General features: G+C 43.5%; 2 protein-coding genes across 2 annotated transcripts in view; one reads left to right on the plus strand and one right to left on the minus strand.

Annotated features, from left to right (window-relative positions):
- Nucleotides 1-3,156, minus strand: part of ABTB2 (ankyrin repeat and BTB domain containing 2) — a 211,543-nt gene extending 208,387 nt beyond the window's left edge. Inside the window, 1 exon segment of the mRNA XM_042453998.1 lies at nucleotides 1,667-3,156. Within this exon segment, the coding sequence (XP_042309932.1) occupies nucleotides 1,667-2,591 (925 nt within the window). The 5' untranslated portion in view covers nucleotides 2,592-3,156.
- Nucleotides 3,157-3,213: 57 nt separating this feature from the next.
- CAT (catalase) overlaps nucleotides 3,214-25,577 on the plus strand; it is a 71,939-nt gene continuing 49,575 nt past the window's right edge. The window contains exon 1 of the mRNA XM_042453950.1: nucleotides 3,214-3,474. Within this exon, the coding sequence (XP_042309884.1) occupies nucleotides 3,229-3,474 (246 nt within the window). The 5' untranslated portion in view covers nucleotides 3,214-3,228. The remainder of the gene's footprint in view (nucleotides 3,475-25,577) is intronic.

Below are 25,577 nucleotides of genomic sequence, written 5' to 3' on the forward strand. Positions count from 1 at the left end.
CCATTGCATGGCAGAGAACTCTTGAGGTGATGGGGGGGGGGGTGTTCAAAAAGGAGATTGTGAGATTGTATAGAGAAGTGTGTGTGTGTGTTACAAAAATCCCACTGCCCTGAGACTCCATTCTTTGGATTCCAGCCAATATACACAACAACACTACAGTACTACAAATGCTCTTTCCCGAGGTTACCATGTGCAGAACACCAGGATTTGCTCTCTAGACCTCACAACAGCATGAATAATATGACTGAGGTGGCAATTCTCTGCACAATTGGAATTAAGTTCCAGAGGAGGCTTAAGTTATGAGTAAACATGCACAGGACACAGCTGGGTCACAACAAGACATTTTTGCAAAGAAAACATTCAGGGTTTTAAAGACATGTGGAGACTTGGAAAGTCACTCTGGGCAATATTACTGTGCACAGAAGAAAGAACTTATCTAGTAAATGGCTCCTTTACATCCATTCCCCCCCCCCCCTCATACTCAGGGAGTCAAATGCAGTTTATCAACACTCTGGTGGCAATGTGGTTTGCTGTAACAGAACTGTGAGTGTGGGTTGTGGGTTGTTTTTCTTAACATTGAGTAGTCTTATACCTTAACGTTTTTACACTAAGAGTGTTACAGAGGGCTACTTAGAAACAAGCCAGTCACTAGATACAATATATTCCCAGCCGATATGTACAACAATTCTCTCTCTCTCTCTCTCTGTATATACTATATATACTCATATGTAAGTCTAGAAATTTTAGTCAAACAATTGACCCCCAAAACCAGAGTTGACTGATCCATGGGTCAATATAAGTCCTGTACTTTAACTCTTTTTTTAAAGGTGAAAACCAAGAGCAGGAACGGGAATGTCCTGGAGGCACTGGCCCTCCTCTACTCCCTCCTCCATCCAGTCTTCAATGTGAGCACAGCTACGACTGCTCCAATTTTGTAAGCTCTTTAGCACTGTTTTCCTTGCTTCATACTTTAAATCTTTTCTTACATGCCCCTATTTTTTATCCTCAACTTATCCATGGATCATATCAAAATCCACAATTTTGGCCCCTAAACCTGCCCTGGAGTTATAGATGAGGAGGGCTCATAGTTGAGTATACTGTATATACTCGACTATAAGTTGCTCTCATATATAAGTCGAGGGCAGGTTTTGGGGCAAAAATTCTGGATTTTGATACAAGCCATGGATAAATTGGGGGTAAAACTTAGGGGCATTGTAACAAAGGATCTAAAGACTGAAGCAAAGGAAAGCAATGCCAAAGAAGTTACAAAATCCCAGCAGTTGTAACTGTTTTGTGCTCACGCTAAAGACTGAGAAGTTAAAGAGGGGTCAGTGCTTCCAGGGCAGATGACACTTCGGCCTTTCAACAGGGGGATAGCTCCTGTTTTTTAATGTCTGTATTTCTATGTCTGTACGTCTGTATATATATACACATAGACTGTATATATATATATATATATATATGGCGTGTATCACACAGAGCCATACAAATGACAGTCCCGGGAAATGCATTGTATGTGTGTGTGTATGTATATATATATATATATATTTTACACAAACCCCTGTATGCATCCACACACACACAGAGAGAGCGAGTGAGAGAGAGAAAGGGCAGCGGGAGAGTGGGTCAGTCCTTGCCGGCGGCGTCGGAGGGGAGGGCTGCCTACCTGGGGCTCCTGCGGGGCAGAGGAGGTGGCTGCAGGGCTGGAGCAGGGCCCAGAGCTGGGGCTCCTGGCGGAGGGCGTCCTGGAGCTCTCGGGCGGAGAGGGGCCCGTCGTGTCCGGGCTGCGGGGGGGCTCTGCGGAGGGCGGCCTGCTGGAGGAGGGCGGCCAGGCTCTCCAGGGCGGCGGCCAGGGCCAGGGCGGCCGAGGGGTGGACGCGGGGCGCCAGGCGGACGTCGACCATCCATCGGAAGAAGCGCCCGACCGAGAGGGCGAGGCCGCAGCGGGCGGAGCGTCCCCTGCGGAGCCCCTCGCCGGCGCTCATGCTGTGGAGGGAGAGGGCTTCCAGGGCGGCCGCCAGGCAGCGCTCGCCCAGCGCCCAGCCCAGCACCAGCCGGACCGCGCTCTGCACCTCGAAGCGGCTGACCTGCGCCCGCCAGGCCCCCAGGCGCTGCGCCTCCCGCGCCACCCGCGCCAGAGGACGCCCCAGCAGCCCGGACACCAGCCCCAGCGCCTCCGGACCCAGAGCCCCAGCGCCCCCAGCGCCCCCGGCCTTCCGCAGCGCCGACGCCAGCTCCGCCTCCGTCCAGGGAAGCTCCTCCGGCTCCGGCAGCGGCGCCCAGCCCCGGCCCCACCGAGAGCCCTCCTCCGGCCCCGACGACGCCGGCTCCCGCGCCGAGGAGCCCCAGGAGGCCGAGGAGCAGGAGAGCGAGCAGGAGCAGCAGCGCCACAGGGGCCCCCGACGGGGCTGCCGCGAGGAGGAGCACGACGACGAGGAGGAGGAGGAAGACGAGGCCGAGGAGGAGAGGCTGAGCAGGGAGTCCCCCGCCCCGAAGCCCGAGTCCAGCGTCAGCTCCTCCAGGGTCTTCTTCGGGCGGGGAGAGCCAGGGCCCTCGCCCTTGCCGCTGCTGCTGCTGCAGAGGCCAGCCATCCTGCGGGGAGCCGGGGATGGAGGGCAGCCTAGCAGGCGAAGGCTAGCGCCTCTCGGGCCTCGCCTGCTCCTCCTGCGGGGTCCGAAGGGAGGGCATGGCTCTCTGGCCAGAAGGAGGCGGCGAAGGCGCCCCGGGAGCAAGGCTGGGGCCAGAGGGAGCAGTTCGGGAGCTGGCCCTGGAGCAGTCCCTTCTCCTCCTCCTCCTCCTCCTTCTCCAAAAGGAATGCCAGTCAGTAGTCGAGAAGGAAGAGGAGCAGCCTCGGGCAAGGAGAGCGAGGGCAGGGCCAGGCTTCACTCGCTCGCTCTTTCCTTCCTTCCTTCACTCTTTCCTTCACGCTTTCCTTCCTTCTCCCTCTCTCTCTCTTCTTCTCTCAGAGTCCGCTGGAAGACGAGGCAGAGCCTTGCACAAGCTTCACTCACTCACTCTTCCTTCCTTCTTTTCCTTCTTTCCTTCTCTCTTTTTCTTCCTCTCTCAGGGTTCCTTCCTTCCTTCCTTCCTTCCTTCCTTCCTTCCTTCCTTCCCTAGGCGTCCCCTGGAAGCGGGAGCAGCGGAGCCTGCTGCTTTTTCCCGGCGCCTGGCTCCGTTCTGGGACTCAGGGCTGGCGCTCCCTCCCTTCCCTCCGGATTCCCGGGCGGTATGCAAATGAACCTGGGGATCCCCGCCAATCAGCGGCTCCGAAGGGGAGCGAGAGGGGCGGGACAGCCTTTGAAAAGGGAGCTGGAGGACCGCCCCCTTTGTATGAAAAGCGGACCCAGGAGGAGCAAGAAGGCGAGGAGTCCGGGGCTGCTTGGAAGAAAAGAAAGAAAGAAGGAAGGAAGAAGAGTGACGGAAGTTTTGGGGAAGCGCCTGCTGTTCACCATGGAGACCCTCAATAATGGCCAGGTAATGAGGCAGAAGCCAGCCCAGTTGGGCAGCTCTGAAGCACTCAGTATTTGTCTTTGCCTCTTCTCTCTGTTGTTGTTGTTGTTGTTGTTGTGTGCCTTAAGTCCTTTCCACTTGGGGCGAAGCTGTCCTGGGGCTTTCCTGGCGAGGCTTCTCCAGAGGGGGTTGCCCTTGCCTCCCTCTGCGGCGGCGGAGGGAGTGGGTCCTGCCCAAGGCCCCAGGGGCTTTCCAGGGGAATCTCAGCTGGGATTCGAACCCAGCTCTCCAGAGTCGAAGCCCCTTTAACCACATCAGGCCCGGGTAGGGGTTCTTTCCTACTGATTCTGGTGGGTAAGACCTTGTCCTTCCCAAAAGCCTGCTGCTGCTGCCGCCCACCCTCTGCCCAAAACGGGAGGAAAGAAAGTTGGCTCGAAGTGAATGGGTTTTCCTTTCCTAGGGTCCAGCTGACATTCAGTTCTCAGGAGCAAGGTGTGTTTTCCAGGACAGCGTCAACATGGCATTGCTAGGATCGAGAACGGAGTAAAAAAGCCTTTTGTGTTTCTTTTTCTGCCCTGCAATGATAACATTCAAGGCATCCCCCCCCCCCCCAGCGCCTTGCATCCCCCAAGGAAATGCCTGGGAGGCTTCCCCTGCTGCATGCCTGGTGCAAATGCTCTTCTTGGGGGCAAAGAAACAGACTCTGGGGCACTTTTCTTCCAGAGTGGATTTGGCAGGCTTGTTGCAGATCTTAAGAACCAGGGAGAGACTGGTCTTAAGCCTCAGGTGTGGAAACACCCAGAGAAGCTCTGGGAAGAGTCGGTTCTGGGTGTAGCTCATGTGGGACAAAGGTGCAAGGCAGCCATTTTCAGAAATTCCAGGCAAACAGTTGGGTTTGTCTCTTGTTGCAACAAAACAACATCTAAAGGTTCCCTGAGACTTCCAGTATCTTAAGTCTTTTCCTTGCCACTAGTATTTTTCACAAGCAAAGGTTAAGTCACTCTTTTTATTTCTCAGATCTGTCTGAGTATCAAAATGTTTGCGTTCCATTTCTAAACAGTTTTCCCCCTCTTCATGTCTGGATCACATGAACAGCTTTCACAGGTCACACTTCGCAGTTAAAAAGGTGCTGCGATGGGGATGGAAATTACGCAGCCCACCAGACGCTGTCTGACTGCAAGTCCCAGCACTCCCAGCCAGTGTTGAGGAGGAATGCTGGCAATCACAGCCCTCCAAGCCTGAACATGACAGAAGAGAGTGGTATAGGAATGTGTTCATACCTATGGCATGTTCTTCATCTCTCTTTTAAGAAGTTGTGTCTTATTTTTGTACAGAGAGAAGGTTCGGTGGAGTCAAGGATTTGGGCAATTGTATGCAAGGAACTACGGTGGTCCCTCCATATTTGCTGGGGTTAGGGGTCAAGGACTCCTTTGAATGTGGAAAAACACAAATAACACTGTTCTTTTTACCTAAGAAAACACCTCTCTGGGAACCTCCAGGTCCTCCAGTGCAACTCTATGGTCAACATCTACCAGAATCATGCTGGAGGACCTACAAATGCTTAGAGAAGTGTTTTCTCTAGTAATTTATAGGTTCTTCATTACAACTTTATGGTCAATTTGCAGCAGAATTGCACTGGAGGACGTAGAGATTCATAGAGAGAACATATTAATCAAAACCACAAATAAAGCTGCAAATGTGGAGGTCCAACTGTATATACTAGAGGGGAGGTGTAGTTGCATAGGGCAAAATGTGATTTTCATAGACTGCAAAAGTGCTTACCTGCAAGAAGTGTATTCATATTGTATGGCAGGAATGTAGAGGGCATGTTGTTCAATTTAGTTTTCTACTGAGATTTGGTTATCTCTCCCCCCCCCCCCCGACACTGAAGTAAACATATGAGATATATTTAAGCCTTCTGCACATATTCATAGTCCGAGCCCCAGATGCACAAACACAAACATTAGACAAATACTTACCTAAGGCTGAAATACACTGATGTCAGAGCAAACCTTGTCAAGTATGATAAGACCTATTTATGAACCAATGTAGGATTACCCTGATAGCTCACTCCTGGGGTCCATAGCATGAATGAATGGATTGTCAGCCGATTCAGAAGTAAGGCAGTGTGCTGGGATGTGAAAGAGGCCTTTGTGTTAAAGTTTACACACTTTTGACCTTTAGCCATAAGTTGGTTATGAAATAAAGATGCCAAGTTTGTCTCTGTCTTTCTGCTGACCAAATTTAAAGTTCTTTTCCTTCCCTTTCTATAGCTGGTTTTTATTAGCATTTATGTTGTTTAGTGGCCATTTATTTATTTGGTACAATAGTGCCACCTTCTGGTAATACAGACCCCATTACTGTTTAGTTATCCCAGGTTGGGTTATTACAGGTTTAAATGCTTGGGAACAGAAATATTTTGGATTTAAGATTTAAAAAAAAATTATTTTGGAATACCTTTATTCACGTAGATGCACATAATAAGATGCCTTGGAGATGGGACCCAAGTCTAAACACAAAATTTCAGTATTTTCTCTGTCAGAGTCAGAGATCAGACATCAGAGATGAACACTGGAAGAAGTGATATAACAATACTAACTTGATCAGTTGTGGTCTTAAAATGAGAAACAAAACAAAATTTGGAGGGGGGACATTAAAAGAAGTATAATTTTCCATTAATATATGTGTTAAAATATATTGAAAACTAATATTGCTAAAAGCCTATTCATTACACACACGCTAATATTTCATGCCGTATATACTCAACCATAAGTCGACCTCATTTATAAGTTGAGGGCAGGTTTTGGGACCAAAATTAGGGATTTTGACATGACCCATGGATAAGTCGAGGGTAAAAGTTAGGGGCATGTAGCAAAGGATGTAAAGGATGATGCAAAGGAAAACAATGTCAAAGAACATTAGACATTAACTGTTCGTGCTCATACTCAAGGCTAGATGGATGAGAGAACAGAGTGGGGTCAGTGCTTCCAGGACAGATTATGGTCTTTCCTTTCATCAGGGTATGGTTCCTTTTTAAAATAAGTATTAAAGTATAGTGCTTATATTGACCCATGGCCACGGGTTTTTGGGGTCAATTGTTTGACTAAAATTTCTAAACTTATACATGAGTATATACAGTAATTATATTGATGTATATTTTAACAGTCTTTTCAACAAGAAAATGTAAATAGCACTTCAGAAAAAGTATATGAGGAATGCTCTGGCCTATGGCTGTTCCTTGTTCATGCCATTTCTAAGCCTCACTCTCTGTAGGCTCAGGTGACGCTGTCATTTTGGAGAAGACTGGGGAGAAACAGAGCCAGAGGACAATGTTTGCAAGTGACAGATGGGAGTACTTTGTTTCTCCCTGCCCTTCCCTGCTCAGGAGAAGGAATAGGAGGAACAGACCCTGGGGCCCTTTCATACTAAACAACTGCAGCTCAGTTATTCCACTTTAACTGCCATGGCTCAGTCTACTGAAATCCTGGGTTTACAGTTTCAAGTTGACCATCACCATGGCAACCCCATGAATTTCATAGGGTTTTCTTAGACAAGGAATACTCACAGGTGGTTTTGCCAGTTCCTGCCTTTGAAATATAGCTTGCAGCACCTGGTATTTCTTGCCAGTCTCCCACCAAGTACTAACCGGGACTGACTCTGCTTAGCTTCCAAGATCATACAGAAACTCATGACTTTAGGTTGTTAGGGAGAGGTATTTAGACTCCTTAGCCAGAGAGCTTTAGTGCAGTGCTTCTCTGGTTTAGATGACCAGCCCCCCCCCCCCCCCACACACACTAATGTGCTGGGGACTAACACCTATATTTGTGCTCATTGGGTATCATTGTACCCAATTTTCTTTCTGGGAAACTTACCAGGGACCAGCACGGATTGACACTGGTCCAGGAAGCACCACTTTGATAGTACTGCTTTACTGCCTTATGAAACTACAAATCCTAGGATTCCATAGGATGTTGTCATGGCAGTTAAAGTGGAATATAGTATGGAAGAGCCTCAGGTTCCTAGCTGAAATGTAGATGGAGGAGTTTCACTTATGAACTCTGACCAAAGCCCCAGTGACTTCCCGTTTCCCTATATCTGACTCACAGTGGGCTATAGAGTTGGAAATTCACCCTTGGTCGAATTGTTAGCCTCAACTACACTAGATCAAATGGAGCAATGTCATCTCAGTATATCTACACTTAAGTAAGTTTCACTGATTTATTGGATCTTCTCTAGTTGTGATTAATCAGCCTTGCCTTAGAGAATCAAAAGTGCTTCACAGGCATTATTTTGTAATCCTTATAAGATAAGCCAGTATTATTATCACCATATTGAAGACCACTGCTACTGAAAGTGTGCTTGTTTTTGTATACAGTGTAGACAGTGGCAGAAATTGTGTGTGTGTGTGTGTGTGTGTGTGTGTGTGTGTAACATTACCATAGTGTTACTGAAGAATTGAGGAAATAGTTGGTAAAGAGGCTTTTACCAACATATTGGTAAAATACGGCATCATATTACTCTAATGCCTGGAAAAGAATGTTTCTATGACACTTGTCCAGGTGCTTCATTGAAGGACCAACACAATGTACTTCCATTGTGGGCAGGATGGAAATACAGTTCCCTAACCTTTTAGCAAAAACAAGTGAGTCTGTGTATTGCAGACTACATTATTTCCAGATTAGGGTTTGGTGCTATACAAAAATTACAACTGCTTCTAGTATGGGAAGTATAGAGCTTCTCATGTACACTCCATCTCATGCACATACATTCTGTTCTGAGCATCCCAAGCACTAGTTCTGAGAATTCCTGGTTGGAAAAAAATAGTATCTCTCGAGCCTAAAACAGGCCAGTTAGTGCCCTCTCAAAATGCGGGGGGGGGGGGGGGGATATTCTTCCATGATCTCTAGAGGGCAGGGACGGGATTTCATGAACCTCAACGTATGTACTTAAATCTCACATAGAACAAACTATAGTTGTTTGCTTTGGGATTTGCTTTATAATATTGGTTGTGAGAACAGACCAACCCCCCCCCCCCAACAAACATCTTTTCATGTTTGTTCCCATGACCTACTCCACCCAATTCTTTGCTCTAAGGTCTTCAAATGAGGCTCTGCTTAGGATCTCATTACCTTTGGCTATGAGGCATGTGTTCAAGAAACCTGTCAGTCTTGAAACTAGTTTGTTAAGCAAGTTAGTCAACATCTTCTTCTGTGGAAGATATTTGGCTCACTGGCTGTAGCTTACCCTGTTGACTGGGTTTAAGGTGACATGCTTGGTTATGAGATTTTTCAGTGTTATACTGTTGCATACTGTAGACCACAAGTTGAACATGAGTCAACAGTGCGATGCGGCACCTAAAAAGGCCAATGCAATTTTAAGCTGCATCAATAAAAGTATAGTGTCTAGATCAAGGGAAGTAATAGTGCCACTGTATTCTGCTCTGGTCAGGCCCCACCTGGAATATTGTGTCCAGTTCTGGGCACAACAATTCAAAAAGGACATTGAGAAACTAGAGCGTGTCCAAAGGAGGACAACTAAAATGGTGACGGGTCTGGAAACCATGTCCTATGAGGAATGACTTAGGGAGCTGGGGATGTTTACCCTGGAGAAGAGAAGGTTAAGAGATGATATGATAGCCCTGTTTAAATATTTGAAAAGATGTCATATTGAGGAGGGAGCAAGCTTGTTTTCTGCTGCTCCAGAGAACAGGACCCGGAACAATGGATGCAAGCTACAGGAAAAGAGATTCCACCTCAACATTAGGAGGAACTTCCTGACAGTAAGGGCTGTTCGACAGTGGAACAAACTCCCTCAGAGTGTAGTGGAGTCTCCTTCCTTGGAGGTCTTTAAGCAGAGTCTGGATGGCCATCTGTTGGGGATGCTTTGATTTGGATTTCCTGCATGGCAGGGGGTTGGACTGGATGGCCCTAGTGGTCTCTTCCAACTCTATGGATTCTATGATTCTATGATTCATTGAACTTTATGGTGAAATACAACTGACAGTTTTTAGACTGAATTGGGAATAAAAAAATCTTAGAAAAACAGTTTCAAAAAGTAGCACTTAGCAAATGATGAAAACAGGTACAATGTATTTTGTATACATTTACATGGTTTGCTTGACATTTTCATCTTTTAGCAGTGTCAAGTTCTTTTCTTATTCAATTTAAAATGAAGGTTTCTCCATGGCTCTTTTAAACCAATAAAAAGGTGCTTATAAATCACAGATGTTGCCTGTTCTACCTTGTTTGAACTTCTTTTTCCTAAAAAGATATTGCATAAAAAAGGATGTTTCTGATTGCAAATATTTTTTTTCTTAATTCTATTTGCTTTTGCACCATAGCAAACATGCTTATAGATATGTCTTTAAAGCTTTTCCTTAGCAAAAAGGAAGCAGCCACCAAGAGAAAAGCAAAAAAAGACCACTGTGGAAAACTGACATGTTTATTGTTTAAGTTTTGATCAGCAAAGCTGAGTAATAATGGAAGGATATGTAGCATTATGTATCTAATATATATAGCATTTCTCACTATATTTCTTATAAGTATGTCTTACTCTATTGACTGGGTTCATGGTGACTTACAGGAATTTCATCAGAATTAATATTTAACATTATTTAAAGGACTCTGAATCTTAGGTAATGGACATGCATGATTTGTACAAAGAAAGGCTACATGCTATTTAAATATACAGTATGTGTGTTCATTAATGTAATCTTCCTCTTTTGCATCTTGCCTCCTCAGTTTATTCTGCAAGAGCAGAAAATACTTTATAAACAAAATTCCCGCACCTCTTTGTTGTTGTTGTTGTTGTGTGCCTTCAAGTGTGGGGACCTTAAGGTGACCCTATCATGGGGTTTTCCTTGCAGAATTCTTCAGAGGGGGTTTGCCATTGCCATCTTCTGCATCTGAGAAGGTGTGACTTGCCCAAGATCAGCCAGTGGATTTCCATGGACATGCAGGGATTTGAATCCTGCTTTCCACAATCATAGTCCAATGCTCAAACTGCTAAACCTGGTTTGGAAGCTCTCCTCCACTGGTATCAGACCAAGAACCCTGCCTTGTTCCCTGGTAGTGTGTTTGTATGTGCCTTCAAAACACATGCTGACCTGCTTTTGGAACACCATTGCCAGTACTATGCTGCCATACCAAATTCTCTATTGAATTCACTGCATGATGTGTATGTGTGTATCTGCCTTCAAGTTGCCTGTTGATTTATGGTGTCCTCATGAATTTCATAGGGTTTTCTTAGGCAAAGAATACTCAGGGGTAGCTTTGCCAGTTTCTTCCTCTGAAATATAGCCTACAGCATCTGGTATTTTTTGGCAGCTTCCCATCCAATTAACCAGGGCTGGCCCTGCTTAGCTTCCATGATCAGATGGGATCTAGTGCCTTAGCTCACAGTACTAGCAGCTCACAAATGACTCAGTGTATTTGAAAGCCTCAAGACAACCCCCCATGAGCTGTTCTCAAGTGTTTTGTAAAATTAACATGGCTATCAGCTTTAACGTTCTCTCACACAATTCCATTTCCATTTGCTAATCTGTTGCAACCCAAACTCAAAGTGTTTCTTCTCTTACTGCTTTAACAGTGTTGTTGTTGTTGTTGTGTGTGCCTTCAAGTAGTTTCCAACTCTTGGTGACCTTAAGGTGAACCTAACCTGGATTTTCTTGGCAAGATTTACCAGAGCAGGTTTGTCATTGCCTTCCCCTGAGGTTGAGAGTGTGTGACTTGTCCAAGGTTACCCAGTGGATTTCCATGGCTGAGCCGGGAATTGAATCCTGGTCTCCACGGTTAGGGTTGCCATAAGTGAGGACCTCCAAACCGGGACAAATGTAGGACAAATGCAGGACAACATTTTCAAATGTAGGACACATTTTATAAAAATGGAGGACACTCAAAAATTGAGGCTTTTTTTAGAAATGTTAATATAAATGCATGTTTCTTAGGCATGATCAAAATGGAGGACATTTTGACATTATTCCTAGACAGATCACGGAAATGTACTTCCCTTTCTGGCCACCCCCCTCTCCCCATTCCAAACAGCACATTTGAGCATTGAACATGGCTTTATTTTAACATTGCCTCTTGCATATTTCAGAGGCTTATTCCACAACCAAACCCTTTGGTCAAGGGACTTTGGTTTTTCTTCATTTTGACTTGTTTTGTCACTAAATAAAGGAGACATGAAATGGAGTTAATGGGTACAAGTTGTTAAACAAAAAAGTCTTGTGAGACTCTGTAGGCAAGAGGTGCACCATCTTAAGAACTGCATTAAGCACAGGCTGCTGCCACACTGCTTTCACTCTCATCACTCCATCCTATGGAATCCTGGGATTTGTAGTTTGTTGTGGTGCCAAGGATGGGCTTTGAAATCTCAGGCATAAGAGAGGCAAAAGGACATTTTGAAATTTGACAGAAGAGGACATGTCCTGGAAAAGGAGGAGGATGCCTGGTCACTTTGTCTCTGGTCCAAAATACACTGCAGAAATAAAACAATGCTGGACTGAAATGCCCAGAGTTCCTCACCAAAGCTGCATCCACACTGAGGAAATAATCCAGTTTGAGAGTGACTTAACTGTCCTGGGTTAGTGCTGGGGAATGCTGGGAATTGTAGTACATGTGGCCCCAGAGCTATCTCTGACAGGGAGTCCCATAACCCTCCAAACGTAGTTGAACTGCAGTGCCCAGAATTCCTCACCAGGTGCTGCATCCACACTGAGGAAATGGTCCAGTTTAAGACTGCTCAGTGCTGGGGAATCCTGGGAATTGTAGTCTATTGTGGCCTCAGAGCCATCACTGACAGAGAAGTCTCAATGTCTCCCAAACACTAACATTCCCAGGATTCCCTAGCACTGAGTTAAAGCAGTCTCAAAGTGGGTTATTATTCCTGCAGCGTGTGTAAGAGATATAAAAGCTAGGGACTGGATTCATTTGGAGGATCTCTGTGTCCAAAACACACTGCTTGGACTGCCAGGGCTCAGTGCTATGGAATCCTGGGAATTGTAGTTTATTGTGGCATTGAGCTTTGGCAGTTAAAGGGGTCTCAAAGTGCAGAGGGGGGGGGGAGAGAAAAGCCAGGGAGAGTGAATGAGAAGCTCATCTTGGCTGTGACTACTCTGAGAGGAGGAGGAAGAGGAGGAGGAGGGAGGGAGCCAAGGGAAGTGGCCAGGACCATCAGCCTCCTCTCTTCCACCGAAGACTGCTGGCAAGAGGCTCTGCCCCCACCTCCTCTGTGGACCATTCAGCTTCCTTTTGTCAAAAGAGCTCTGGTGCCACAAGAAACTACAATTCCCAGAATCCCATAGCACTGAGCCATGGATGTTTAAGGGGGGGGGTCAAACTATTTCTGCAGCCTTTGCTACCCCAAAGCCTTCTATTATTTACCAGCAACTTGCAAGGCAAAATCTCTTCCTTCACCAAGCCATTGAAAACCAACCCAAATGGAGGGCTGACTGCTTCTTTCCCATTGGTCAGCTTCGGGAGAAATTTGCATATTACAAGGAAAGGTGTTTAGGGCCTCAAAAACGATCCTGTGATAAAGAATTACAACAATACTGAGTGGTAGACATTGAAAAGATGAGGCATTTAGACTCCCAGTGAAACAGGAACCATTTATGGCTTTTTTTTCTTTGCTCACTGTAACCTGAAAGTAAGGCCTCTTGCAGGGTATATATACCAAGTGGGCTGGCAATAGTTCTGAGTGGCAGATGTCTTGAAGCCCTGCTCTCTAGGCTAAGCCAGGCAGGGAGGAGGGGAGGGTGGCATACAGCCATGGGGAGGTCTGGAGCTGCCTCCAGGGCCTTGCTGGGGGGGGGGAGGTCCCAGGGGAGGGGCTAAACCGGGGCGGGACCATATGGCCCTGCCCCAAACTGGGAAAGTCCCACCCCCGGGTGGGATATGGCAAGCCTATCCACGGTCATAGTCCAGCACTCAAACCACTACACTATGACATAATCAGTTGTAATTGAAGAGTAAACAAATTGACCCAAAGTGCCTTGAACCCTAAGTGTTTGTGGTTATAGTTTACTGTGCCTTACACTTTACATTTATTCCTTCACTCTCCTTCCCTCTAGTCGCACAACCCAGAAAGAACCACCTTCCAACTCTTTATCTAAACACCACACTAAATTGTTATTTTTAAAAATTTTCCTCCAGCCATTAAATTCTCAATCTCTCTCTCTCCCTCTCCCTCTTTCTCTCCAATCAGGATCTAATATACTCCAACATCCTACCTAACTGCCACTGTACCTTATTCCTCTCCAAAGAAACCTTAGCATGGCTGCATCCATGCTGCAGAAATAACTGCTGTGGAATCCTGCAATTTGTAGTTTGCTGTTGCACCAGAGCTTTCTGACCAAGAAGGCTAAATACTGGTATTCTGAGGTCCTTAAACAAAAGGACTACAAAAATGTTTATAAAACTGAATTTTTGTAATCTCATCTCTATACCCACAAGGCTTTGAATTTCAATTGACATTCTCACACACAACTGGATTATACAGATCTGTCCCTGGACTTCCACTCTACTCCATGCATTTTAGCTTCAAATCTATGAAAACTCATGCTACCAGCTTCTTTCTTTCAGTTAATCTCAAAAGTGTCACAAGATCCCTTTACATATTCATTTTCCAGATTAAAATGACCATCCCTTTAAATTCTTTCCCTCTTTGAAAATGACATTTAATTTTGCATAGATATTCTTTCTTATTGGTTGTGACATGTTATAAGATTTTTAGAGATACTTGTTCTGCCCTATGTTCAAATTTTCCTGTATTTTCAGCTTGTGCCACGTTCTTTTTTTCTTCCAAAAATGCTTTTCTGTTATTTTGCAGAATACTGAAACCAAACAATTCTGTGTTGTTCCAGCAGATGGCATTTCAGACCATTGTATTATAAGAGCCACATTTGATTTTTAAGCTTATGTTTATACAGGAGCGGCTACGTTGTATTATTGCCCAACCACACTGTATTATTTAGGTAACCTGTGACTGGAGTTGTGATCCTAAAGACTTTAAATACAACTCATGGTACTTGTAACCACATATGTATAAGATTGTATTCTCAGATTTTTGTAGTCTTCAGTGATGTAACATTAATAACTATGCTGAATTAGTGTACTGATGCATTTCTTAAAATATGAAAATATTAAAAAACACAGTAATGTTGTTGTTGCATTCATGTGAGTTTTCTCTACCTGTGCTGGGTAGCCACATGTTGGCCAATTTCTAGTATTTTTGGGATACACACAGAGGATATGCGAGTCATTTGCTGTGCAGCAAACATCTGCATTGCTATGTTTGGCTGAAGCAGTTGCAAAAAGGGTTCTCCCGGCAATGTTTCTCACCAAGAGCTACTGTTACTGTCCTTATTGGTAACGGCAGATTCCTTACTAGAATTTGGATCATAAAATCTTCTGATTTCAGGAATTTGGAAATCTTTTGGAAAGCTCATCTTCTTTTGCTAAGTCTTTGAAAAGCTGGTAATTGTTGTTTGAAGAGCATCTATTGCCCTGTTTTGCTAGGACTTGTGGCTTGCAGGGTATAGGCCATTCAGAGAAAGACCGCATCAGAGCAAGGAGCTAGAAACACTGCTGAAGACTCTGAAAATCTTTGAGTGGGCCCTGCCAGCTGGGTTATGGAAATATGTTGTTTTGACATGGAACTGTAGCCATCTGAGGCCTTGTGAAGGCCTGGATTTCATTAGGCCCCACCTTCTGCAAGGAGCTAGCTGTGCTATTTAAAAAACTCTTGCTTGATTCCAAATTCTTTGGCTTCTGTAAAGTTTTAGAGATGAGAGGGCTGTGGATTTGACCTCTGAAGTTGCATCTTTAATGGCGAAATAATGCATCCTTATCTCTATTTCAGTCCTGTTGGAACACACAATGTACTTCTCCTTCTGACATAAAAACACTTCTTTTTGATTCCTGGGGGCTTTACAGTGATTAATAAAAATTCCAGTTCTCCACTTTTTTGGGGAGGACTGTTTAAAAAACAAAACATATGGTTTGATCCTCAAATTGGGATCAAGGTGGAATGGGAGGAGGAAGGGCAGGTTGGTGGGTGATTACACCAGTTTGTTGGTAGCAGGTAGTTGCCAGAGATGTGTCACCTAGGCTTTTGCTCACCTGTGAAGTGCTGGGGCTGGAAGCACCAATCTTTTCTTTCTTTTTCTTTGAACTCTGGACATATGCGAATCTTTGAATCTTTGCTTGACTTTAGATGTCCTTTTGAGTAGGGTAACAGAAGTCTCATTTTCCTGAGAGTAAGCACCATTGAATTCAGTAAGAATTATGTCTGAGTAGACTTATATAAGATTGCACTATATATTGTCAACCCTATACCCCCTTTACTGGGAATTAAATTTTTAAAATGAGGCAGAAAATTAGAGAGGGCAGAGGCAATACATGTGAATGCTGAGATAACTGCCCAGGTATGTACCCAATCCAGTGGGAGAACAGGTGGGCAGCCAGAATGGCAGAAAATGTGAATATGAGCATGGCTGGCAGAAACAACAAAAAATGAAAAAATCCCATAGCTACCCTGGTCATGTGCCTGGACATAAACTGATATGGGGAACATGGAACCTGGACCCATCTTTACAGTTATCATCCCATGTGGATATGATGGTCAGGAGTGCATGGCAACAAGTTTGGTTGATACGCCAACTGCATCCCTACCTGGACCAAAAGGACCTTGAAGCAGTGGTGCATGCACTGGTAATGTCTTGTTTAGATTTCTGTAATGCGCTCTACATGGGGCTACCTATGTGCCAAGTTCGGAAGCTTCAAACAGTGCAGAATGCGGCAACCAGATTGGTCACTGGAACATCTAGATCAGACCATATAACACCAGTATTAAAATCTCTTCACTGGCTACTGATTAGCTTCCGGGCACAATACAAAGTGTTGGTTATTACTTTTAAAGTCCTACATGGCTTGGGCCTGAATTACTTGCGGGAACACCTCTTCCTACACAATCCGCACCGCACTCTCTGAACAACTGGGAAGAACTTATTAGAGTATGTAAACACCAGGTTAACAACAACTTCCCACAGGACATTTACTGCCATAGCTCCTAAATTATGGAATGGCTTTCCGGAGGCGATCCGTCTCATTACCATCTTAGATGCTTTTAAGAAAGCACTTAAGACGGATCTCTTCCAGCAGGCCTATCCATCCAATCTGCTATAAGAGAGTTAGAAATATCCCACTTCTATTTGTAAAGATATGCATTTTAAATTATGATTTAGTCTATGTATTGTATTGATAGCAGTTTTACGTTTTATTGAGTGTATTTTATATGAAATTGTAGTTTTATCTTTTAATGTTGTTTCTATTCTTATCCTCTCCCTGCGGCTTGAGGCGGAAAATATAAATAAAATTATTATTATTATTATTTGCATACAATAGAAATTGAAACAGGTAAGTGTGGCAGTAAAGGGGTCAAACTGGACCAAGATACTACACAGTGGATATGGGATACTGTCCTTGTGTAGATACAGCTTTAGCCTATGAATAAAGTTAGGACTGAAATGGAAGGAGACCGCAGTATGGCTTTTACTTGAGCTGACTTAGAAAAATGCTTGCATCCTTTTAGAATTGTATGCCTCAGTTTCAGGTATTTTCCTTCATAAAAACAATATGACACTGGAAGGTTATATCTAGCCTATCCTGTTTCTTCCTGACACACAAGTGTCAGGGACAGAGTTCCAAATAAAAAACTGGAGAGGTCATTTTTAATGATTGTGCAGAAGAGGGGATTTCATTTGGTGTTGTGACACAACCAGGTAACAACACTTGCTGAAATTCCCTCTTCTACACAAACATGAAAATGTTAAAGGTACAGAAGCCTTCTCCAGTTTTCATTCTAGTTACAATGTGGTTGTGGGGTTTCATGCTCCTGTGAGGCACGATTATAGCACTGCTATTGGTATGGTCACCCACATCAGACAGGTTTTTGCAGAGGAGTCAGACTAACTGGGTCAAACAGCTATGGGGTAGCAGTAATAATGGTGTGTGTGTGTGTGTGTGTGTGTGAGAGAGAGAGAGAGAGAGAGAGAGAGACTGGCATAGGATCTCTCAGAGCAGGGGTAGGCAACCTGCGGCCCGCGGGCCGAATGTGGCCCGGCAAGGCCTTGGGACCGGCCCCAGCCCGGTCCTGCCGCCGATTGCCACCGGGGCCTTTGGCATCTCACACGAGGGGCATGGTGGGGCAATTGTCTATAGAAGCCTCAGAAACATGCATTTATCTTAACATTTTTTAAAAAAATCAGCAAATTTTTTCACATGCCCTCCATTTTTTATTTAAAAAGTGCCCTCCATTGGAAAATTTTTTCCTACATTTGTCCCGGTTTATTTATTTATTTAATTTTTAAAAAATTATTTAATTGTTTATTTTTTTGGCTTTGCCCCCCCAGTTGTCTGAGGGACAGCAATCCAGCCCCCGGCTCAAAAGGGTTGCCTACCCCTGTCTCAGAGTATGTATATTATGTAATAAAATTTTAAAAAAATACTTTAGGGAAAACTGATCAATATAACCATCATCCAAGTTTTTGCTCCAACTACAGAGGCAGAAGAGGAATAAATTGAATGAGTCTTTGCTGGAGTCCAGGAGGAAATTGATCACAGACCAAAACCAGGATATTTTCTGAGAAAATTGCAAAAATACACTACCAATATACTCAGCCAAAAAGAAAGAAGAGTCTCATTGGATGTCAGATAAAACTCTACAAGCAGTTTGAAACAGACAAGAATCAAAAGTAAAGGTGACAGAAATAGTGTCAGAATCATAAATACAACTGTTCTGTGGTTTATGTGCAGGGACAAAGAGCTACTATGACAATCAATGCAGAGAAACAGAAGGTGACAACAAAAAAGTAAGAACAAAAGGCCTCTTCCTCAACATCTGAGAAATCAAAGGGAAATTTAAACCAAGAGTAGGGGTGCTCTTGGACCAGCAGGAGAACACAATACAAGGCCAAGAAAAAAATAAAAGACTATGGTGCTTTCCGCACCGCCATTTGGGACGTCCGGAGGACGTCCCATTTTAAAAAAGGGGTGTCTCTTTTAGACGCCCCATGGCCTAGTACGGACTCCGTCCGTACAAGATGGCGCCGGCCCTTCTACATGGCCGGCGCCATCTTTGCGTATCGGACGCTTAGCGTCCGTACGCGTCGCGCCGCTGCTGACGTAGCGAGCGCGCTGCCTCCATTTTGGAGCTTCTTTTTTCGGTCCGTGCGGGAGTCGGGCCGTCTGAAGGCTCCGGCTCCCCCGCGGACTTACTGGCGGCGGCAGCAGACTGCCGCAAAGCGGCGGTCTGTACCCTGCCGATGGAAACAATACACAGAAAGACTATATCAAAGAGATGAAAGAATAACCAATTTATTCAAAGAAGAACCATTTGAAGGTGAACCCACCATTTTAGAAAGGGAAGTGGAACCTGCATTCAAATTGCTTGGGAGAAATAAATCACCAGAAACAGATGGCTTACCAGTAGATCTGTTTCAATCATCTGAAGTGGGTTTAGACTGATGAAAGCTCATATGGAAATTAAAAACCAGGCTTAAAAATGGTGCCATATTTTCCCCTCCCTCTTCCTTCCTCCTTTTTAAATTGGATGGAAAGTTACCTCAGTATAAGAGTAATGTATGAGTGACTTGGCAACTTGAGGGAAACTATATTAGAGTGTATGAGGTATGAGCTCAGGGATCTTATTTGGCTAAGATACTGGTCTGTTAGAAAACAGAAATGCAACTCTTTGCATAAAGGATGAACCTTTATTCACCCACCTGACCTTCTTTGGATTAAGCATGACACCGGGCAAATTCCCTTTTGTACTATAGGAGGAGATATAGTCTCTCCCTAAAGAAAATGACACGAATCTTGTCATTTTCTGATTCTTCTCAAAGCTCTGTTGGAAACCACAGTCACATAGCTGTTTTATACTGAGTCTGAAATGAGGCCGTATAGCTCAATGTCATTGAGCACTATGATGGCTGTCAAAAGCAATCCAGGGTTTTGGACAATCTTTCCTAGTTGTATTTGGAATGAATGGGAACTGACCCCAAAAAATTCTGTTATCTACTAGTTAGGTACAGTACTTCTCCATCTTTATGACAGTTTCTATCATCAATACAGTCAGTTGTGTGAGGAGCAGCAGCAGGTATACATTAACTATGCTCCTGTAATGGACTCTTACCTAAGCATATTGTGCTTCTACACTTTCTGTTCAGATTTTACACCTAGCTCTCTTCCAGACCGCCCTCATATTCCCCTCCCTGCTCATGTTCAACCTCAGTCAACTGGGCATGACTCTATTCCTGCCTTTTCATGATTCCAATGAGATTAGGGTTGCCACCCAAGCCTGTTAGTAATTGAGTCTGAGTAAGCATCCCATGGCTTCAACTCTTGGTAATTCATTATCTTTGAGCTTCAGAGGTCAACACATGCTAGGCCTCATTATTGTTGTACTAATAATGAGAAATGGTCAGATTTCACGGTCATAACGGGTTGCTGGGAAGGGTCTTAAATAATAATAATCTTTTCCCTATTTTGTTTACTTATACTTTGCTATTCTTCACGGTGGGCATAAAATGGCAGTTGTCAATATTTTTTCTCACACACCCCCTTGCATGTAGCCACTCAATTGCAAAAGGCACACCAAATAGTTAAACTTTGTTGTTGTTATGGGCCTACTACTTGATTCCAACTTTTCACCCTAGCCAAGGTTTTCTTGGCAGGATTTATTCAGAAGGGGTGTGCCATTGCCTTCTTCTGAGCCTGAGAAAATTGACATGCCCAAGGTTGCCCAGTAGATTTCCAGGAGTAAGTGGGGATTCAAATCATGGGCTTTCAGAGTCCCAGTCCAACAGTCAGACCACCAACATTGTTCTTTACTTTGCTAAATACAACCCTGAAAAAACTGATGTTGCTGGGCAGAACACAGCAGTCAGATATATTTTTTTTCTCTATCTCCCAGCCCTCATAATTGCTCCCTCTTATCAAACTGCTGATAATAAGTTCCTCAGGGTAAAAGTCCTTTTTGTTTATGTAAAACATATATACGCGATTGATTCAGTACAGTATATCATTGTCATTATCTGTACTGAGGCTGGTTTGGAATTAAGTGAAGTAAAAAAGGAATGAGGTGGAGATGGAATTCTGTTTCTAAGCTGAGCTCCAGTAGTTGCTTTTTAACAATTCCAATAAATAGCATTATAATACTGTATAAAATTGATATGATATGGAAGAGTCAAGCACTGATCTTTTTAGAAAAGGAATGTGCTATGTTTAATTGCACTCAGCTTTTGCCAAGCTATTACTTTGCAAAAGTCTTCTAAAATGTAATCTTTGTGGATGCATGTGTGTCCTTGATCTCTGCACTTCTTTGTATTATCATTACAGTATCTGCAAGCACACTTTTTAACAGTACCTACAAATTCTGAATACAAACTGTTAAAGTTATATTATGCTCTTGGGGAGAGACAGAAAGACACGTGTTTTAAATTAAGAATAGCACCATTACCGTTCAAGATTACAAAAATGAGCTTTATTATGTACAGTCTTGTACAATGGGTTATTGTACAATGAGTTGGTTTGAGTGTTGGACTACTACTCTGGAGATGAGGGTTTGATTCCCAGCATGGCCATGAAACCCACTGGGTAACTTTGGGCAAGTCACACACACTCAGCTTCAGTGGAAGACAGTGGGTTTCCATGGCCAAGCTGGGATTCAGACCCTAGTCTCTAGGGTCATAGTCCAACGCTCAAACCACTACACCATGTTGGCTCTATTTCCCCCCCTAATTTTTGTTATACCTGTGACTAAAGATAAATCTGGACTTTAACCAAAATTTTTAGTTACCTAAAATAAAGAGGTTCTCCCCCCAAACAACTAACCATGATAAAAAGGAAAAATTCACCACATAAAGATGTAGAATTTTTAAGTGAAATAAAAGTTTAACCATCCTGATGACTACCAGTAGATGTCAGAGTCTTGTACTAAAATCTGTGCTCAGCTGGAGAATTACACAATGCACAAGCAAATATTACTTTTTCTTTCAACTTCAGCTCCTTTTCTGTCCAAAATGAATTAACAGCAATTTATTTCATAACTGCTGTAAGGAAAAAAAACCATTAACAACACTAAAAATGTATCTAAATAATTTGGTTTGGGATAATTGGTTACTTTAGTTATTACAGTTGGCCCTTCACATTTACAGCTTTACCTTTTGTGGATTTTATTATTTATGTATTTGACTAATATGTTCTCTAGGAATCTCTAGGTCCTCCAGTGCAAATCGGTGGTAACCTTCTGAAAAATATTGTACTAGAGGACTTAGAGATTCCTAGAAAGAACACTTCTCTTGGCATTTATAGGTCTTCCAGTACAATTCAGCAGACCTAAAGATTCCTAGAGAGGTGCTCTCTTAGGTGTAGTAACAATGTGCCTCCTATTTTTTAATCATATTTTAAAATCCAATTTCTTATAAGAGCTGGCATCATGCTGCCCTGAGACCTATTTTCATTCAAACATACAAGTAATGATGACAGTTGTTTGTTATAATCCAATAAAAAAACCATAATATGAACCCAGGAGGATATGTTTTGTAAGATTATCTAACTTCTTCTTTGTCTGGCATAGTAAGACTATGACCGATTCATGGATAATTATGTGATGGCAGTTTTCTCAAGCATATACTGGGACATATGCTGAACCTTACAGCTACAATTTACTGGTATGTCAAATGTTGTCTTGCTGTTGTTGTGTACTTTCAATCTTCCAATTTATGGGGACACTAAGACAGAACTGCCACGGGTTTTCTTGGCAAGGTTTGTTCAAGGGGAGATGGTTTGCCTTTGCCTACCTGAGACTGAGAGAGTGTGACTTCCTCAAGATCACCCAGTGTGTTTCCATGGTTGAGCAGGGATTTGAACCCTGAATTTCAGGGTTGTAAGCCAATTTTTAAACCACTACACCACACTGGTCTTCAGTCTACAAACTGCTGTATGAAAAAGGCATATACACTTTGAAGTAAAGAACTGTGACCTACCTGTTGGACACAGGAATTTGTTTTAAGTACCAGAACTGGGATGAACAAACAGATTTTTCACATAAAAATCCATAGTTAGAAAGTAACTTTGGCTACACAAAGTCAACAGAAGTCAGATTGGATTGTGTTGTCTACACATTTGTTAAATGAGCTCCTTTCTTTAAGAAAGCACCATCAGGCAATAGACTGAAAGGGTAAAATTCTAGACAGGTTCAGACTTCTGGCTGGGAATTTGATTTTTTTAATGCTTATCCATGGGGGGGCGGGGAGCAATATCCTAAGTGTAATACCTCCATTTGATTACTATACACTTTTATAATGGGAGCAAACCTGCCTAAAGACTAGGACTGTTTATGTTGGAGATACCAGTCTCCAAGCACTAAAATTTGAATTGCTTTGTATCAAACATGTTATCTTTGTGGTTCATGCTTTGTGGTGACATCTCTTAATTACAACATATGGGTTTCCTCCTGTTCTGTAGGATACCAGCTTTTTGGAAACAGTGAGATCTTAGCAGTAGCATATTGCTCTTTATTAACATGTACCTGTATTCTTAATTTATGCTTTTTGCTTGCTTATTATTTTGCTCATGGTCATTCATTGGTGGGAAAGAGATAAAATAAATCTCCTGGTGTTTAATACACATGCATATGTCCTCATATATTCTGTTCCTGCTACATATCTTAATCTCTTCAGACAAAGATATCGTTACATTCAGCTCTTTCCTAATTCAACATAGACAAATTATCCATATGTCCTAGTTCCAAGTACTTACTTAGTTGCCTTAAGAGGATGTTACAAAATAAATATCCACACCTAGATGAGGTATTGATTGATATCATGATCCAGAAGAGCTCTAATTGTTGGTAGTATTAATAACTACATTGCCACTAATCTTCTAGTAAGCTGGTTCTGGTCAAGATACTGAGATGCTTAGAGGTTTTCCATATAAAATATGTTTTGGTCAAGGACATAAAGTGAAATTTTAATCGGCTGTACAATGGAATAAAGTGTAAACAAACTGCAGCTTTGAAAAAGCAGCATGCATTCTCTTCTTAAGGCAGTATGTATTACAAATCTGTTGCGTTTTGTCCACTTCATCTTAACAAAGAAAACAATCAGAAGAGTTCTTCAAATCAGTGTCTGAAAGTCAAGTTTTTATGTGAAGAATTATGTTTTGGGGTGAGAATTATGTGGTCTTCCAGATCCTGTTGAACTACACCTCCCAGCAGCCCTAGCCAACATAGCCAGAGGTAAGGAAGACCTAAATCCATTTGTGAGTAGACTCAGCTAGAATTAACCCATTGAATCAATATTCAGTTAACACTTAATGTCATTTTCATTGATGCAGTTGTCTGTTCTAGCTGGGACCAGCATTTGAATTTTAGTCATGTAGTGGATGGAAAGTACTTACTAGTCTTCCTTCATAAGTGACCATTATTTATAGGTATAACCATTCTCCAATGTCTGCTTATGACACTGTACGTTGTTTTGAAAATAGGAATTTTAGCAGGTACTGCTTTCCTCATCACTGATGACAAGTTTTTCTTTGATCAAAATCTCTCTCTCTCTCTCTTTTTTTAAAAGAAGGTCCTTATATTCTTTTGCAAATAGACACCTAAAAAAATTCCAAGGACTACTAATGCCGTGATCCCTGGAAGTTGATGAAGCCTTGTTTCAAGAAAGATATTCCTGTTCAGAGTCAAAATATGTGCAATATTATTTCCTCCAATCCCTGTTGAAAGCCGCCCCCCCCCCCACACACGGATCCTTCTGCTCAAGTCAGATTTACTAAGGCGCGTTACAGACTGCCCCTTTGGGGCGGCCTGTAGGCGCTCCTTTCCCCGCCGGATCGGGGCCTCAGCTGCCAGAACGGCAGCCTCTGGGGCCCTGATCCGCCACTTTCCAGGCCGCAGGGAAGCGGCAAAAGGCCGCTCGCCCCTTTTCTCCCTTGCGTTGCTGGCTGGTGCAGCCGTTTAAAGGCTGCGCCAGTGATGCAAATTGCGGAAGGAGCTCTGTTTTGGAGCTCCTTCTAGCGCCGCGGAAAGGGCGCTCTATGTGTCTTCACACGACGCAAAGACATCACGTTCGCGCTGCCCCATTTGGAGGCGGCACGTTCATGATGTTGTAATAGCGGCCCCCGTGTGGAACGGGCACCACCATTTTGTACGTCCTGGGGACGTATTAGGGTTAGGTGCGTGCATAAGGCACGCACCTTCCCTAATCCTAGTACGTCCCCAGGATGTACTTTACGCCCGTCTGTAACGGGCCTAAGTTTCTGAAACAGAGATGCATTATTGGAGGCAATATGCTGCATTGGTTGGTTTTATGAACTAGTAGTAGCTGGTTGAAACACTGTGGTTTCACAACTAGTTATATGCACACAGAAGCCAGAAAAATAACTTGAAAGCCCTACATGGCTTGGGCCCAGAGTACTTGAGGGAACGCCTTCTTCCCTATTGTCCGCCCCGCACACTAAGATCCTCTGGAAGAAATCTACTACAGCCAAAAAAATCTCGGTTAACATCAGTTTCCCAGAGGGCCTTTTCTATTACTGCTCCTAAACTATGGAACGAACTGCCGGAGGAGATCCGTCACATTCCCACTCTGACAGCTTTTAAGAAAGCACTCAAGACGGATCTCTTCCGGCAGGCCTTTCCAACTTAGTTATCCTCCCCAGATATAGAGATATTGTCCCCTCATTTGTCTATTCTTCCCCGCCTATGTTTCTGCCTTTTTAAATGCTTTTAATGTTTTTAATACTATGATTGTTTAATTCTGTTTTAGTACTGGGTATGGGGGGGTGGTAGGTCTAGGGTTTGATTTTTAACCATTGTAATTGATGTATTTTATTGTTGTAACCCGCCCGGATTCTTCGTGATTGGGTGGGCTATAAATAAATCATTATTATTATTATTATTATTATTACTGTACGAATGCTTACAAAATGGTGTTGGCATTAGATGGCCATCCATGAGAAAGTGGCCATGATAGTTGCACTACTCCGTTCTATGATTATTCCTTATCATCAACTCGTTGGATCTAGGAGAAGAACCTCAAGTTACCACCCCCAGAATAC

Source organism: Sceloporus undulatus, chromosome 1, assembly GCF_019175285.1.
Source record: "Sceloporus undulatus isolate JIND9_A2432 ecotype Alabama chromosome 1, SceUnd_v1.1, whole genome shotgun sequence".
NCBI lineage: Eukaryota > Metazoa > Chordata > Lepidosauria > Squamata > Phrynosomatidae > Sceloporus > Sceloporus undulatus.